This window comes from Hyperoodon ampullatus, assembly GCF_949752795.1.
Source record: "Hyperoodon ampullatus genome assembly, chromosome: 14".
In the NCBI taxonomy this organism is placed as follows: Eukaryota; Metazoa; Chordata; class Mammalia; order Artiodactyla; family Ziphiidae; genus Hyperoodon; species Hyperoodon ampullatus.
This window is the reverse complement of record NC_136927.1, coordinates 31410577-31429145: the sequence shown is the minus strand read 5'-3', so window position 1 is coordinate 31429145 and position 18569 is coordinate 31410577. Positions and strand designations below refer to the sequence as shown.

Genomic DNA, 18569 nt, shown 5'->3' with positions numbered 1-18569 from the left:
TGCTTTATAACAAAGTCAATCAGCTGTACGTATACATATATCCCCATATCCCCTCCCTCTTGCGTCTCCCTCCCTCCCATCCTCCCTATCCCACCCTTCTAGGTGGTCACAAAGCAACAAGCTGATCTCCCTGTGCTATGCGGCTGCTTCCCACTAGCTATCTATCTTACATTTGGTAGTGTATATATGTCCATGCTACTCTCTCACTTCGTCCCAGCTTACTCTTCCCCCTCCCCGTGTCCTCTGAGCAATGATTTTAAATGTGGGTTTTGCAGGTTATTCTTTATTGGTGTGCAGGATTCATGTGACTTCAAATTTTTCGATGTCTTTGTGCATCTTGTGTATTCTTTAAAGCAAGAGTACTTCGATATTGGAGTATCATTTAGGTTTATCAGATATAAAAAATAAACTTATGTATTGGGGTATCAGAGTATATTTCACATACATCTCTTCCAGTGATGTCATAAGATTTGCAGTATGACACTTGTGGAAACTGGATTGTTGCTTGACCTTAGAATTCTAATATATGACAAAACTGGCATCATTGTAATCACTTTTTCTGAGATGATGTAAGGGCCTATATGCATTTCACAGACTATATGAATGTCCTTTTAATTTTATTGGTATTGAATAGAATTTATTCAAGGATCTTGATAATACATATGATTATAGAATCTTAAAAAGGACTGATCATTGCCTTCTTGGGCTAGAGCTACCAAGGGAGAATCTAGAGAAGTAATGTGTATTTGTTGAGCAGAATCTTACTTATTTGATCTGTGCTGGGCTGCAGATTACTTTTATAATATCTGTAAAGGAAAAGTTTATGAAGCAAATTCAGAGAATAAACATGGTTTTGTGAATACATTTCAGTTTCTGAAAATGTTTTAAAATTGGCTGTGATGGGTAGATTTCTTAGTAAGTTAAACAGAGGCTTCTAATTTGAAAGCCTAAATTAGTTGCCATTGTTCTGAATTATTGAGGTTTTTGTTTTGTTATTGAACTTCTATTTTTCCTGTATTTTAAAAGATAAGTAAAATGGATGTATAGGTCTCAATTTTTAATAGAAGTTGTTTCTATTAAACAGCACCTCTGGAACCTTCTCAAGAGGAACAGTCATTGTTGTGTGAAGGTAATTTTCTATGATGTGACTCTTTGAACATCTAATTCAGAAAACATTAAGTTGTCTGTGGTGTGTAAAGCTAGATACTATTTTGTAAATATATATTATATCTCAATTTCTTGTCTAGGTTCAAATTCAGCTGTTAGCATGGAACTTTCAGAACCTGTTGGTAAGAAAATTTCTGACCATATTAATACAGTAATATGAAACTCTTTCACTCTCAAGATTTAAGGTGCAAATGTAAGTGTTATGCTTATTATAATGCCTACATTTAAAACTGAGTCTTTGCTGTTAGGATTTATGAAACAGAACTAATTGGGCATTAACACTGCCATGATAAATTTATTGATGGCAAATATAAAATAATCGAATGGAGGAAATGCTAAAGTCAGTTTGAATAGTTGTACTTGATCCATTTACTTTGTGAAAATTTTCTTCCTTTTTGTAATGTTCTTGGGTTTCATATTCCCAAGGTGATTAATAACATCGATATCAAAGTTCTGTACTTGCAGAGGAAAAAGAAAAAATCTAAATCTTTTCACACTTTTTTGTATTCTGATTTGGAGCTTCCCCTTTCTTCTGTCAGGACATCTTGACGATGGAATAACTGGGCTGTTAGGAATGTTAGATCTGCTGTTCATGTTTTCTTTGTCCTTATGAAGATGAAGCTACGTTAAAATAGTCTCTTCTAGTCTCTGAGTCAGAGCTCTGATGTCAGCAGTGAGGCTAGCTTGTCCGTTTCTGTTGTGAGATTTTCTTGCTCGTGTGTCACTAGAGGTTAGGAAATGGAACTGAATATGTTAAGTTCTATTTGTTATTTGAAAGCATCAGTGTTTTAAAGTATAGATGATAAACGTTTTTCGGAATACTAAGCTAAAATGTCTTATTTCAGTAGAAAACGGGGAGACAGAAATGTCCCCAGAAGAATCATGGGAGCACAAAGAAGAAATAAGTGAAGCAGAGCCAGGGGGTAGTTCCTTGGGAGATGGAAGGCCCACAGAGGAAAGTGCCCAGGAAATGATGGAGGAGGAAGAGGAAATACCAAAACCTAAATCTGTGGTTGCACCACCAGGTGCTCCTAAGAAAGAACACGTAAATGTAGTATTCATTGGGCATGTAGGTAAGTTGTACTCACAGCAGTGATAAGAAATGACCAAAGTTATTGGGTACATCAAATATAGAACATCTTATTTAGCTACTTGCAAGTGTTTTGTGAAACTGAACTAAATTAATCTAGAATGTCTTGATTTTTAACTCAATAGATTTTTTTTTTAGCTGGCAGGACATTGCCAGTGCTTTATTTTTGAAAGTTGTGATGGCATGGAAGCTGGAAGAAAATAAGCTTCAGTATATTTGTATGTAATGCATAACTGGTCTATAGACCACTGATGATGGCTCAGCATATTATGACATCTGTTAATTAATATCATAGAAAATGTACCTATATTTTTTGTGTGAACTTCAGTTGATTTTGCGGTATTAACTTTACTAGGTAGTTTAATTTTGTGTGTGCAAAAAATGAATTATTTGGAGTAACTTCGGGATGTTGTCAGGTTGCTGGTTTAGCACACAAAACAAAACCCTATTTCATTTATTCAGATATTCTCTGCCAATCTCACTTGTCAGAGAGAAGTGAGAAGAAAATAAGGGAGTTATGTGCCCCTTTTTCTTCCCTTTATCTTATCTCTGCCTTGCCCTGAATTTGATGATACACCGTTCTACTTTTTTTTTAGTAGCAAGAACTCCTTTGAAATTTGTAAAGAACACCTATACTGGCTAAAAGTGAAAAAGCAGACTACCTAAATGTAGTTCACGGGTCTTTGGCTACTTTTTTCTCCTTCGAGGCTCCTCTTGGGTAATGCATATTCTTTTGCTGCTGCAGAAGGTCAAGGAGCAATATTTTAAAGTCTTTCTTTCTTTATCAGTAAAGTAGCGCTAAGTCACTGCAGAGCTGCAGGGGGTCTTAGCTTCAAAGGGAGAAGGTGACTAACCAGAGCTCATGACCCAAATTCCTATCGTTGCAGTTGCTTTTGCAAGCTGTAATTATGATGTTAAACGGACCTTTAGTTGTATTCCTATATAGTGATGGTGTTTTGTTTTTATTACACCTGCGGTTTGCCTATTGTTGATGATGATGTTACTTTTTAGATGCTGGCAAGTCAACCATTGGAGGACAAATAATGTAAGTATATTTTTTGTTAAATATCTTAAGACTCTCATGGAACATTAATTAAATGTATTTCTAATAGCTGTCTTTTAGATTTGTGTATAAAAATATAGAACCCTAAATTATAAGAAATCTTAGTCTGCTCTAAATACGATTTTCTTGGGAATAATGAATCTGGGGAACTGGCTTTTCCTCATTCATCAACTCCTTGAATATATGTGAATTTAATCAAAGACAGTCTGGCTAACATGCTGAATAGTTTTTTTATCACACATATAGAAGGTATCTAGGTATGAAAATGCCTTGGTTGACTTTTAGTGATGTGTTCTAGAATTGAAAAATAATTAAAATGTCTTTTTAATCTCTCCTAAATTAGACTCATTTCTTTAAGCTGTGTCATCAGAGGATCAGAGGGCATATCTTCATTGTCTTGCCCTGTTAAGTAATCTTAATCAGTAATCTTGCCAATTACTTTTGAAAATTTCTACAACAGACCCTAAAAAGCAGGCCATTACACAGGAATCCTTACCTAAGGCTCTGTGGAAGGAAGTGACAGGCCCAGTTGATGTTGTATTTTAGGAGAGTGTATATTTTTTGCTTATGGGCTGGAATTTTCATTGGCATTTCACCAAGATTCTACACCAAAATGGTTAGAAGTATGCACTGTAGATGACTCTGCAGAGAACAATACATAAAGACTAAAGCTAAGAACAGGATTTGATTTGGATTGAGTCAAGGGAAGCAGTTAGGTATTACTAAAGAATTATTTAAAAATTTATAATCTCATTTTGACTAATTTTAAAATATAAAATATTGAAATGTATTAGTAAGACATAATTGCTTGGACAACAGTTAGAATTATTTTCTTTTATACAGTATTTACATTTGCTTTTTTCAACTTTTATTCTGAAATAATTTTATTAGACTTAACAGAAAGGTTGCAAAAACAGTACAGAGTTGCTATACAACTAATTTTACCATATTAAATAACCACAGTACAATCATCACAACTAGGGAGTTAACACTGGCACAATACTGTTTACTAAACTACAGATCTTACTTGAATTTACCAGTTTTTTCACCAGTGTCATTTTTTTCTGTTCTGGAGTTCCACATTGCATTTAGTTGTTACATCTCCTTAGTCTCCTCCAACTTGTGACATTTTCTCAGTCTTGTCTTTCATGACCTTCATAATTTGAAGAGTGTTATTTGGTTATTTTATGAGATGTTCCTCAATTTGGGTTTGACTGATGTTAACAATTAGATTGAGGGTATGCATTTTGGATAAGAATGTCACAGAAGGTATGCTGTGCTCTTAACAGCATCCTATCGGGGCGCACAAAATAGCAATATTCAGTATGTTTTATTTATTACTGGTGATAATAGCCATAATTACTTAGTTAAGGTGTTGTATGCCAGAATTCTCCACTGGAAAGTTATTTTTTTCCCCATTATCTTGGGGGAAGTAATTTGAGACTGTAAATATCTTCTCCACTGAAATGTTAATTCAGCATCTACCCCAGTGGTACTTGTACTTTAAAGTAGCTTCTTTTTTTTTTTTTTTTTTTTTTTTTTGTGCGGTACGGGGGCCTCTCACTGTTGTGGCCTCTCCCGTTGTGGAGCACAGGCTCAGCGGCCATGGCTCACGGGCCCAGCCGCTCCGCGGCATGTGGGATCTTCCCGGACCGGGTTACGAACCCGTGTCCCCTGCATCAGCAGGTGGACTCTCAACAACTGTGCCACCAGGGAAGCCTAAAGTAGCTTCTTGTGGAGTTCAAATTCCCCTCAAAAGAGGTTTAAAGGTTTCCTAACTTCACAACTGAATAATTTGTGAGTAACTAAATGTTGTTTCTCTTTTCTTTCAACATTTTCAGGTATTTGACTGGAATGGTTGACAAAAGGACACTTGAGAAATATGAAAGAGAAGCTAAAGAAAAAAACAGAGAAACTTGGTAAACTTTTATGACACTATAACTTACTTTTAAGGAAACTCTGCCTACTTACTGCTTTTGTAGTCTACTAAGATGTAAGTTCATGAGGTCTAAAATGGTGTCATAACAAAGGAAAAGTTTCCCTTACCCTCATACTACCTAGTAGATCAGTTCCTGATGACTTCATAACTTTACAGGGAAAATTTGGAAATATCCAAACATCCAGGATAATAATAGGAGACTTGTGGGATAAATTATAAAATATCTATTTAATTAAGTCATTACCTGGCCACTAAAATTTCATTTATAGAATTTATAGTAACCAGGAATAGAACTGATGTTACAGTGGAATTTGGGGAGAAAGCAGGTAACATAATAGTACTTAGGGTATGATCATTATGTGAATAATGAAAAAAGAATAGATGGAATTATTGACAGTGGTTGCCTTTGCATGGTGAGAGAAAGGGTGAGCTTCTTTCTAACCTTATTTTTTTTAAGTTAACAAGCTTTATCTAAATAGGACATTGATGGTCTTTTTTTTTTTAATTGTATTTCTGTGTTAAGGGAAAAAATCCTAATCAGTATAATACTAAAAAATGGATTACTTACTATGAAATACAGATGATGTCATCTAAATTAACACCTACTGTTATAGATGGTTTAAATTTATATAAGTAATTCTCTTATATAGCGAAGAAATATCGAAATAATTTTTAGCAAGTAACCATTGCTCCCAAATGGTGGATTAGTGGCCTTTACTTTTGAAAGATACCCTTAGACAGCCTTATCTGTATTATACTTTGTGCTAGATGATTTTTAAAATGAACTATAAAGGAACTTATTACTTAACTCATGGTGATATTGGCATTGGTACTAAATAGTCTTTCTTTGTATGTTGTCAGCTTGTTCTAATACATAGTGTTTGCTTATAGGATATATAATTGACACTGGATATATATAAAAGCACTGAGTGTTTGAATCACAAGAATACAAGTTTTAGTCATTTAATTTTTATTTCTACCCAGTCTTGTTCATGATTTAAATGTTGGTAGAAGAATATTTTTAAAACTTTCATGTTCTTACCAGTATTATTCTTACTTTAAAATTATTTCAGGTACTTATCTTGGGCCTTAGACACAAATCAGGAAGAACGAGACAAGGGTAAAACAGTAGAAGTGGGTCGTGCCTATTTTGAAACAGAAAAGAAGCATTTTACAATTCTAGATGCCCCTGGCCACAAGAGTTTTGTCCCAAATATGATTGGTGGTGCTTCTCAAGCAGATTTGGCTGTACTGGTAAGGAAAGACATTTCCAATTCATCTGTGTATTTGTTAACAGCCCAACTTAAAATGTAAACTTTTTCTTTCTTTTTTTTCTTTTTTTTTTTTTTTGGCTGCGTGGGGTCTTCATTGCTGCACGCAGGCTTTCTCTAGTTGCGGTGCGTGGGCTTCTCATTGCGGTGGCTTCTCTTGTTGAGGAGCACGGGCTCTAGGTACACGGGCTCAGTAGTTGTGGTGCACGGGCTTAGTTGCTCCGTGGCATTTGGGAATCTTCCCGGACTGGGGCTTGAACCCGTGTCCCCTGCATTGGCAGGCGGATTAACCACTGCGCCACCAGGGAAGTCCCAAATGTAAACATTTGAATTTACCTTCTAAAAGCTAGAATTTAGGTTACAGTGAACTATAATATATACATAGTCACAATTTTCACTTTTGTCTCTCTAATCTGCCCAAGAAATCTTCATGATTTACTCATGAAAATGTTTGTTTTTCTCTGCCCTTTATTACCTCTTACTGTGCCAGAAATTAGTGTCCACTGACTGCCAAGCCTAATCCATTTTGTACTCAATAAATGTACTGTGGGTACAAAAATGAATAAGAAATTATCCGTTTTAAGGTCTTCAGTCATTTTGCAATTTTTTTGGCAGGGGGTGGTCAGTGTACTAGCACTAAATCACATACATATTTGAATTTTAAAATATAAAGGCATACTAGATTTTGGAGAATTAGGAATCAAGAAACATTTACCAAAATCTTAAAGCATTTAGACATTGTGATGTTCAAAAGTATGTATGTTATAACTCATTTACTTATATTTTCTTGGAAGAAGCTTCTGATAAAACTGAAAGGAAAGATGTTTTATTGCTAGAAGAGTGTACCTGAATGTGTAAGAATAAACTGTTTGATTTCTTGGAATAGGTAATCTCTGCCAGGAAAGGAGAGTTTGAAACTGGATTTGAAAAAGGAGGACAGACAAGAGAACATGCAATGTTGGCAAAGACAGCAGGTGTAAAACACTTAATTGTTCTTATTAATAAGATGGATGATCCAACAGTAAATTGGAGCAATGAGAGGTAAGTTTGGATGTCTTACTGGTTTTTTTTTTATAGACATGTTAGTGGAATAAAGGATGGTTTTGTTACTGTGCTTTTTTTCCCCTGGGGTTTTTCTAAACCTTAATTTGTGTAGTGTTGAAACTAGAGTTCAGTTGCTTTACATTATAATTGAGTTATTTATAAATATTAATAGATATGAAGAATGTAAAGAGAAACTAGTGCCATTTTTGAAAAAAGTTGGCTTCAATCCCAAAAAGGACATTCACTTCATGCCCTGCTCAGGACTGACTGGAGCAAATCTTAAAGAGCAATCAGATTTCTGTCCTTGGTACATGTAAGTAACCTTTTTAAAAGTTTGTGTCTTAATAAGTAATTTAAGAAAATATTGACTGTAACCTTGGCGTTAAAAATACCATGACCTTTGTCTTTTAATTGGGTTGTCTTTTTGTTATTGAGTTGTTAAGGTTACTTTACTCACCTGATAGAAGTCCCTTATCAGATATGTGATTTGCAAGTATTTTCTCCCATTCTGTGGGCTGTCTTTTTACTTTCTTGATGGTGTCCTTTGAAGCACAAAAGGTCTTAATTTTGATGAAGTCTAGTTTATTTTTTTTCTTAATTGTGCTTTTGGTGTCATGCCTAGGGAAGTGTTGCCTAATCCAGTCATAAAGAGTTAGCCCTGTTATTTTCATTTAAGTCTATTGAAGCTCTTAGGGGAGTGTTTCATTTTGGATTAATTTTTTGTAAGGTAAAGTCTTGATTACTTTAGCTTTATGAGTGTTTAAATTGGGAAGTGTAAGTCTTTGAATTTTGTTATTTTTTTCCCCAAAATTATTTTGGCTGTTCTGGGTCCCTTGAATTTCCATATGAATATTAGGATCAGCTTATCAATTTCTGCAGAAAGGCAGCTGGGACTTTACTAAGGATTGCACTGAATTTGTAGATCGGTTTGCGGGGAGCATTGCGATCTTGGCAATATTAAGCCTCCCAATCCATATACTGTAGTTTGAAATTAAAGGGGAAACTATAAATATTTTATAGAATCCTGATTTCAGAGCTGGAAAACTCCATAAAAATTAAGTAATAGAGTGGAGTCATTTTATTACAACATGTGGGCTATTTGCCATAAAATATTTTTCTCAATTTTAATAAGTTTATGGGGAAGCTTTTTCATTATATTGAGCTATTTTGTTATTTTCTTTTTTTATTTTTCTGAGGAATAAGTGAAATGAACTGGATAATAAAAAGGTTGAATGAGAAGAGTACATGGATAGAATGGAAATATTGTTATAACCACTTTTTTTGTATTAAGTTAGAGTCATGTAATTTCTTAAAATTTTAACATTTATGTTGACTCTCTTTAATCGATATTGTTATGTTCTCAGTGGATTACCATTTATTCCATATCTGGATAATTTGCCAAACTTCAATAGATCAGTTGATGGACCAATCAGGCTGCCAATTGTGGATAAGTACAAGGTACCCAAAATGTTCAAGAACTTGGGTTTTATGGGAGGTGATAAATTGTTTTCTTTTAAATTATGAAATAACTTTAATAATTAACAATATAACATAGATGTCTCTTTTTTAATGGTTATATATTAATTCAGTGATATAGACAGACCATAATTTAATCAACAAACTTAGTTTATTTCAGCTATTTTCCAGTGAGCCAATGATCAGTTTTAGAGAGAGACTCCTATAAGTAAAACTGCTGGAAGGGTTTGTGTATTAAAATTGATGGATACTGACAAACAGCCTTCCAGAATACAGTGCTAACTTACATGACCACCAGCAAGCAGTATATGAGTGCTAGTTTTGCCATAGCCTCACCAACCAACTGGATGTTAATCTTTAAAAAAATAAGCTTCACTATTTTTAACTAGGTTTTTAAGTATTGCACTATCAATATGTAATATTTTGCCCTTCTCAAACACTTCATTCTTTGATTAGCTTCATGTTAAATTTCTTGAACAGGTATTTTTCCAATTTTATAAAAGAGAGAAAGTCTCAGATATTTTTCAGAGAACCTGAATTTCAACAAATAATTCAGATCTTCAAACATAAAATTCTGCCCTGTCTCCTGCAGTGTGCTTTCCTTTTAAATCCTAAGCCTACTTATTTATTAGTATTATAATTATACATATGCTTATGACACAGATATAGAGTATTTACCTGTGTTTAAGATTAATTCTAAGCATTCTACCACTTGAGCTAAAGATTTTCTTTTATGAGTAAGCCCTGCAAGATTTCACTTTGGGTTGTTGAACTGCTGTAGAGTAGTAATAGAAGTCTGACATTTGGTTTTTCATTTTAAATTTAAACAGGATATGGGCACTGTGGTCCTGGGAAAGCTAGAATCAGGATCTATTTGTAAAGGTCAGCAGCTTGTTATGATGCCAAACAAGGTAAGAATTAGTAATGCTCTTGCTCATTTAAATTTTCTCTTGAAAATATTAGCAAGGAGCCAGAACTTTTCAATCTTAGGGATTTCATTAAAAGAAACAACTTTTTAAATCCAGGATTATGTTTTATTAGTGTCAAGTACAAAATTTAATCAAGAATATGTGATGTTATTTATTGACATGGAGAAGGGACAGTATTAGCTCCATGTTACAGTTAAAAGGTGCATCATCATGAAAGCTTCAACTCCGTTTTTTTTTGGTTTTTTGTTTATTTAATTTATTTATCCTTGGCTGCATTGGGTCTTCGTTGCTGTGCACAAGGGCTACTCTTCGTTGCAGTGAGCAGGCTTCTCATTGCAATGGCTTCTCTTGTTGTGGAGCACGGGCTCTAGGCACACGGGCTTCAGTAGTTGTAGCACGCGGGCTCAGTAGTTGTGGCTCGCAGGCTCTAGAGCACAGGCTCAGTAGTTGTGGCACACAGGCTTAGTTGCTCTGTGGCATGTGGGATCTTCCTGGACCAGGGCTTGAACCCGTGTCCCCTGCGTTGGCAGGCGGATTCTTAACCACTGTGCCACCAGGGAAGCCCAACTCCATTATTTTACAGGAAGTAAATAGAAATCTGAAGTGGTTAAGTGACTTGCTTCTGTTAACACACTGGATTAGTAAGTGAGCCAGGGATGAAAACTCAGCTTTAATCATGATATAATTAGCTTCCTTTTATTTTTTGTACATAGTTAAGTACTATAAAATAATGTGTCTAACCTATATTCCTAATTTATTTTGGGAGAAGAGGATTTGCCTTTATCATAAATGGGTCTTTCCCTAACTCTTTCTTTCTACCTTATTGTAATTTCTTCATTATTGGAGAGGGTTTCATTACGTAACATGCAAAAATCTCAAGCTATTCCTTTGTGTTATTTCTGACTGCCCAGTTGCTGATAATTGCAGATGACGTTACTAAGAAACTGTTACCTGTTTTCCAGAGGACTTCTCTAACAATCTAGAGGTATTAGTTATGTAGGAAAACAGGCCTGAATCATCAGAACCTCCAAATAGAGACTTTGTTAAGATTTAACTGAGAATTTTTTTTTTTTAATTTATTTCTTTTTGGCTGTGTTGGGTCTTCGCTGCTGCGCACAGGCTTTCTCTAGTTGTGGCGAGCGGGGGCTACTCTTCGCTGCAGTGTGCAGGCTTCTCATTATGGTGGCTTCTTTTGTTGTGGAGCACGGACTCTAGGCACGTGGGCTTCAGTAGTTGTGGCCTGTGGGCTCTAGAGCGCAGGCTGAATAGTTGTGGCACGTGGGCTTAGCTGCTCTGTGGCATGTGGGATCTTCCTGGACCAGGGCTTGAACCTGTGTGCCCTGCATTGGCAGGCAGATTCTTAACCACTGTGCCACCAGGGAGGTCCCCTGAGAATTTCTTTACCATGCTTATTCCAGGCACAGTGAATTACAAAAGGTAATTGTCAATGTACTGTTTAGGTATAATTGGAACCTTACAAATTATACTTCGGGGTTTCTTTTTTTTCTTCTTTTTTTTTTTTTTTGCGGTACGCGGGCCTCTCACTGCTGTGGCCTCTCCCGCTGCGGAGCACAGGCTCCGGACGCACAGGCTCAGTGGCCATGGCTCACGGACCCAGCCACTCCGTGGCATGTGGGATCTTCCCGAACCGGGGCACGAACCCGCGTCCCCCGCATCGGCAGGTGGACTCCCAACCACTGCACCACCAGGGAAGCCCTACTTTGGGGTTTCTTGATGCCTTGGAGATCAGAGTATCCTATCATAGTATCTTTTTTCTAAGGTAATTTATCTCTGCAACTTGAAGGTCAATGATAAATGAATGGAAATAATGGTCAGTTTGAATCCTTGCTCTATTTTGTCTGTTCAGCAGTCACAGAAGTTGAGTTTGCTTGTGGAGATGGAAGCAAGGGTCTTGGGGAAGAAGAATGGGGAGTGATTGCTTAATGCGTATGGAGTTTTCTTTTGGGGTGATGAAGGTGTTTTGGAGCCAGATACTGGTGATGGTTGTACACCATTGTGAATGTAGATGCCACTGAATTGTACAATGTAAAATGGCTTTAAAAGGTAAATTTTATGAGTATTTTATCACAATAGAAAGAAAAGTACTTACTATGGGCAAGTGAACCTAGAGCTGGGCTATAGCTAAAGGTAAAGGGCCTTAATATACTAGTTCTTGTAGAAGCTGTCACTTTATACTAATGACTAAGCAGGTCAGTGTAGCGTATCTTACAGTTGTTAATCATGCCTTAAAAACTCAGTTCACTGAGTTCACTAGTCCCCTGAGTCTCAGTGGAATAGAATGAAAAGATGTAGATGCCAGGCTATTTTACATTAAAAAATTAATAGGTAGGCACCCTACAGAATGTGGGTAAAATACTGTATATCATAAATCTGATAAGGGGTTACTATCCATAATATATCAAGAACTCCTACAACTCGACAACAAAAAGAAAACAAGCTGACTAAAAAAGGAGCAAAGAACTTAAATAGACATTTCTACAGAGATGTACAGTGGCCAGAAAACACATGAAAAGATGCTCAACGTCACTAATCATTAGGAAAATGCAAATCAAAGTCACAGTGAGATAACACCTCACACCCATCTGGATGGCTACTATCAAAAACCCCAGAAAATAACAAATGCTGGTGAGGATGTGGAGAAATTGGAACCTTTGTGCACTGTTGGCAAGAATATAAAATTGTGCAGCTGCTGTGGAAAACATAATGGCATTTCTTCAAAAAAATTAAAAATAGAATAATCAGGATCCAGCAGTTCCACATCTGGGTATATACTCTAAAGAACTGAAAGCAGACCTTGAATAACTGATGTTCAGAGACTTCCCTGGTGGCGCAGTGGTTAATAATCCGCCTGCCAATGCAGGGGACACGGGTTCGAGCCCTGGTCCGGGAAAATCCCACATGCTGCGGAGCAACTAAGTCCGTGCACCACAACTACTGAGCCTGCACTCTAGAGCCTGCACACCTAGAGCCCGTGTTCCACAACAAGAGAAGCCACCGCAACAAGAAGCTCGCGCACTGCAATGAAGGGTAGCCCCCAGTCTCTGCAACTAGAGAAAGCCCGCGCACAGCAAGAAAGATCCAACCCAGCCAAAAATAATTAATTTTAAAAAAGGAAAAAAAAAGAACTGATGTTCATAGCAGCATTATTCATAATAGCCAAAACGTGGAAGCAACCTGTAGTGTCCACTGATGGATGAATGAGCAAACAAAATGTAGTGTATACATACAACAGAATATTACCTCAGTTTAAAAAGGAAGGAAATTCTAACATAGGCTACAACATGGATGAACCTGGAGGGCATTATACTAAGTGAAATAAGCCAGACACAAAAAGATAAATCATGTATGACTCCACTTATGTGAAGTACTTAGAGTAGGTAAAATCCTTAATACCTTTCATAAACTAAGAATTTGTTGGTCTTAATCTTAATTTTTCATAAGTATGGATTAGAGATTAGACTTGCTCTATTTTGTTTAGCTATAAAAGTCCTTATTTGGGGAGAGGAATTAATTATGCTGGATTATTTGGGCAAAAAGTATTGAACAATACTTGTGTTTCATTGTGTATGGTGGAACTGCTAGTTTCTACCCCTTTATCCCATTACTGTAAAGAATTTGCTAGCAAATATGGCGCTATATTACCAGTTCTTGGAATGAATTTCAACAGGTATCAGTAAGGTATAAGCTGCCTTTTGGGAAAGAAAGCCATTATTTGTGTATGTGTGTGTATGGGGAAACTACTAGAGTTTAGCAAGTGACAGTCTGTAGAATTCTGGTATGGAATATAATGATTCTGGATTCTCTACTGTATGTCTACCATCATGAGAAAGTTCGTTTTTGTCTTGAAGGCTTTATTTTGTTTGTTTTCTGGCATGTGTTTTAAAAATATGAATTACCTCCAAGGGCAGAAGTGGAATAAAATGAGGGAATACTAGTGAGTATTGCTTTTAACATTTTTTTCCCCATCTATATGCTCTTTAAAAAAAAAAATTATTGTGGTAAAAGACAGATAAGTTTTACCATTAGTGACATTTAGGTACATTCACAGTATTGTGCAGCCATCACCACTGTCTAGTTCCAGAACATTTTCATCACCCCAAAAGGAAACTACCTATTAAACAGTCAATGTGCTTTAAAGCTTAGCTGTTCAAATAACCTTAGAAAAGTACATTCTTTGGATGTTTGGGGGATTGAGAGGTAATGGAAGCTATGTCTGTTAACTCCTGGAATTTAACAATAATGATAATAAAAGTTACATCCATAAAATTAAAATCCAAATTTTAGATTTAATGTTGTAATTTTGAAAAAGTAAAAAAGGCAAATGTTAGTTTATACTTGTTCTATTTGGAAATTATTAGGATGTGACAGATAAATCTTCTAATTGGCAGTTTGTACTTCTATGATTTTTTTCATTAAGTTCGTGTCATACAAATGTTACAAAGTTTCACACTCAAAGAATTATTTTGGCTAATCAACAACCACAGAAAAATGTGACTTGCAAGTCTTCAGCAGATAATTTTCCGTTCTATAATGCAGTGAATGTGTCAAAAAATCTCCAATCTTGGTTTCTTTTTAAGCACAACGTGGAAGTTCTTGGAATCCTTTCTGATGATGTAGAAACTGATTCTGTAGCCCCAGGTGAAAACCTCAAAATCAGACTGAAAGGAATTGAAGAGGAGGAGATTCTTCCAGGGTTCATACTTTGTGATCCTAATAATCTTTGTCATTCTGGTCGCACATTTGATGCCCAGGTAAACCAGTTATTGTAATTATTATGATGATGTTCACTGTCTAAATGAAACTAGAATTTAAATCTCCTTTGTCCTGATTTTTGGTGACATGCCATTGTGTGCAGAAGGGGAAATGAAATAGAATAAACCATATATAGAGATCACAACTGTGATGTATATCTCATATACATAAAGTCGTTAAGATGGTACAAGTACTGGGTAGGTAGTATTCTTCTAAGTTCCCTTTTATTTTTTATTTCCTGTTGATAATATATATTGATACTTATATTTTGCTCAAAGTGTTTTTCACTTTAAATAGAGCATAGTTGCCTTGGAAGTCATGGTTTGTCTGTTCATTCAGAGCAAATAACTTTCCAGACAGAAAAACACACGTAATTTCTCCATGTTATTAGCAACCTGACCTCCCCAGGAGAATGAAAGAGTAAGTGATTGGTACAGCTCGCAGAATTTTTGAGTTCTAAGATACAATGACTAATCAAGTTAGATTTTGATGTCAGATACAAGATTGTTAACTTTGGACCTTGGATACTGGGAAATGGATAAAACTATAAGTTCACATCTAGGAAAAAACCTAGCATGTGAGCAGCAATGATTAATTCCTTGGTGGGGAGTATAGAGGAAAGCCTTCCCAGAGAAGAAAGTCTGCCTGTATCTTTAAAGTCTGTGTGCTTGCCAAGAAGATCAGTGAGGTAAGGATATCAAAGTTCATGCTTGGAGGTAAGGCAAACTGATCTACCACTTCTAACACAAAAATAAGTTGGTGCCCTATTGAGATTGTGAGTTACACATTTAATTCTTTTTTACCTAGGGATAAAGATGTGAATTCTTTTGTTTGACAGATAGTGATTATAGAGCACAAATCCATCATCTGCCCAGGTTATAATGCGGTGCTGCATATCCATACCTGTATTGAAGAAGTCGAAATAACAGTGAGTTTTAAGATAATTGAGGTTTTTGTTTTAAGACCATTTCATCTTGATAATTTTTGATCAGCAACAGTAATGTATTCTTATTTGCACTTCTAGTATTAAAGATTCTTTTATTTGACGTTATTCCAATCTCATCCTTTTTTCTTGGATAGGCCTTAATCTGCTTGGTAGACAAAAAATCAGGAGAAAAAAGTAAGACTCGACCCCGTTTTGTGAAACAAGATCAAGTATGCATTGCCCGTTTGAGAACAGCAGGAACCATCTGCCTTGAGACCTTTAAAGACTTCCCTCAGATGGGTCGTTTTACTTTAAGAGATGAGGGTAAGCCTTTAAATTGACGTCTAGTGTTATCTAAGATGCTTAGCTTTGGTAATCTTCATCTGAGTGCAGCACACATTGCAAGTTCATAGGAAACTTGGATACTTGTTTTATAATATATTCATATAATGTTTTATGAGTTGAATGAGTTGAACAGCAGACTTGACCACACATCTTATTGATGCTCTAGATGAATAATCTTAATTTTAATATTTTGCAAGCAGTGGGTTTTGAGAGTCATTTTATTTATTACTAAATAAGACATTTCTATGATGAAATCCTCTGTAATGTGTGTGATTAAAACTCATCTTGGGGCTTCCCTGGTGGCGCAGTGGTTGAGAGTCCGCCTGCCGAGGCAGGGGACGCGGGTTCGTGCCCTGGTCTGGGAGGATCCCGCATGCCGCGGAGCGGCTGGGCCTGTGAGCCATGGCCGCTGAGCCTGTGTGTCCGGAGCCTGTGCTCCACAATGGGAGAGGCCACAACAGTGAGAGGCCCGCGTACCACCAAAAAAACTTCATGGTTCACTTGAAATATAGAATAGTCAGTTCACATATTAGTTCCAGTTTCATTCAGCAAAAACTTTACTGTATATCTACTGCATGGCAGGAGCCATGCCAAACACTGGGAATATGATGAATATGGTCCCTGAGCCTTATTTTGGAGAAATCTGTATAAAGGTTGGTATCCATTTGAAGTCATTATCTTAAAACTCTTCTTGGTGAAACTGGTTACTGGGTTTGTCCCATTAATATAACAAAATGAGAATTTTAGTTACCTGATAAAAATCTGGCAGAAGAAATTAATGTAGCAAGAATTTTTAACCCCAGAATTTTTTTTTTCTTTCTAAAGAGTAGTTGGCTTTTAGGTTTTTCACAAGATCTACATGGGTTTTGTATCTCTTATAATAGGACTGAGAGCCCCGTTTAACAGCTTTTAATGAGATAATTTACATACCATGAAATTGACCTGTTTTAAGTATATAATTCAGTGAATTATATGTTTACAGAGTTGTACAGTCATCCCCACATTCTAATTTTATAACATCTAGAACATCTAAAAAGGAACCTGTTTACAAAGTCACCACCTATTCCCACCCCTAGCTTTAGGCAGCCATAAATCTACTTTTTCTCTCTGTTTGCCTTTTTTGGACATGACATATAAATGGAATCATATAGTTTGTGGCCTTTAGTGTCTAGTTTATTTTACTCGGCATGTTTTTGAGGTTCAGTCATGTTGTGGCATGTACTGTATGTAATTCATTCCTTTTAATTGCCAAATAGTATTCCGTTGTACAGATATCCACACTTTACTTCTCCAAGCATTGATTTTTTTTTTTTTTTTTTTTTGCGGTACGCGGGCCTCTCACTGTTGTGGCCTCTCCCGTTGCGGAGCACAGGCTCCGGACGCGCAGGCTCCGCGGCCATGGCTCACGGCCCCAGCCGCTCCGCGGCATGTGGGATCTTCCCGGACCAGGGCACGAACCCGTGTCCCCTGCATCGGCAGGCGGACTCTCAGCCACAGCGCCACCAGGGAAGCCCTCCAAGCATAGATTTTCGAAAGAAAATCGTATCTTCAGTTCCCCTCCATTATTCAGAAATCATGTCTTTGATGGTAAAGCCAGTTAATTAGTAATTTAAATTGTAAAATAATGATTTAAAATATGATTTAAAATAATGTTTTAATATCTTACATAGCCTTGCTGTTAACTACTGAATAGGTTTTTTAAAAATTTCATTTCTAGGTAAGACCATTGCAATTGGAAAAGTTCTGAAACTGGTTCCAGAGAAAGACTAAGCATTTTCTTGATGACCCTGCACAATACTGTGAGGAAAACTGACTGCAAAATCCTACTTCACACCGCCTACTCTTATTTTCTGCCCATTGACAAACCTCTCCCCATGTTTTGCAAAGACAAAAAATTCACAGCAAAAGTCCACATTATGTCAGCTTTCTCATATTGAGAGCTCTGCTATGCCACTGTTGAATTTTTCCCAAGATTTTTTTCTTCCCCTCTCAAACTCTGCTTCCTTGGACAGATTTGGCAATAGCTTTGTAAGTGATGTGGACATAATTGCCTACAATAAAGAAAACCTACCAGGAATTTTTTTATTTTTCATTTCCCTTAGGCATACTTAGTCTTTTTTTCCCCCAGGCAGATCATTCTGAGTGTGCGAGTGTGTGTGCACATGTTACAAAGACAACTACCATGTTAATAAAATATTCAATTTGAAACCCTTTTCGGTATTTGAATTGCTTTTGAATAATGTTTTTTATCTGGATGTAACATTGTTGCATTAGCTTTTTAACTTTACCAAGTAATTGAGTACATTTTATTACTTGGACTTTTCTAAACTTTCCTTATCCACTACTTTAAATGAGGCATTTACACAATGTTCAAGTTTGTATTAAAAGAAAGAATTAGTTTGACCCCATTCTTTGGATGGTTAATGCATACATACAGTATCTTTATGCAACTGTGACACTGCTTTATTAGGTCTACCAGTTTCTGCCAATTTATATTTTAACATGATTTCTTAAACACAGTAAGTGGTTTTAAAATACAAGAACAGC

General features: G+C 36.3%; 1 protein-coding gene across 1 annotated transcript in view; it reads left to right on the top strand.

Annotated features, from left to right (window-relative positions):
* The window catches only part of GSPT1 (G1 to S phase transition 1), a gene marked incomplete at its 5' end in the record, with an annotated part of 30449 nt that extends 12215 nt beyond the window's left edge, over nt 1-18234 (top strand). Inside the window, 14 exons of the mRNA XM_079720253.1 lie at nt 1085-1129; nt 1248-1289; nt 2013-2240; nt 3269-3302; nt 5162-5239; nt 6333-6513; nt 7417-7571; nt 7747-7887; nt 8939-9032; nt 9881-9961; nt 14578-14751; nt 15591-15680; nt 15833-16001; nt 17740-18234. Coding sequence (XP_079576379.1) covers nt 1085-1129; nt 1248-1289; nt 2013-2240; nt 3269-3302; nt 5162-5239; nt 6333-6513; nt 7417-7571; nt 7747-7887; nt 8939-9032; nt 9881-9961; nt 14578-14751; nt 15591-15680; nt 15833-16001; nt 17740-17792 — 1565 coding nt within the window. The 3' untranslated portion in view covers nt 17793-18234. The remainder of the gene's footprint in view (nt 1-1084; nt 1130-1247; nt 1290-2012; nt 2241-3268; nt 3303-5161; nt 5240-6332; nt 6514-7416; nt 7572-7746; nt 7888-8938; nt 9033-9880; nt 9962-14577; nt 14752-15590; nt 15681-15832; nt 16002-17739) is intronic.
* Nucleotides 18235-18569: the final 335 nt, after the last annotated feature.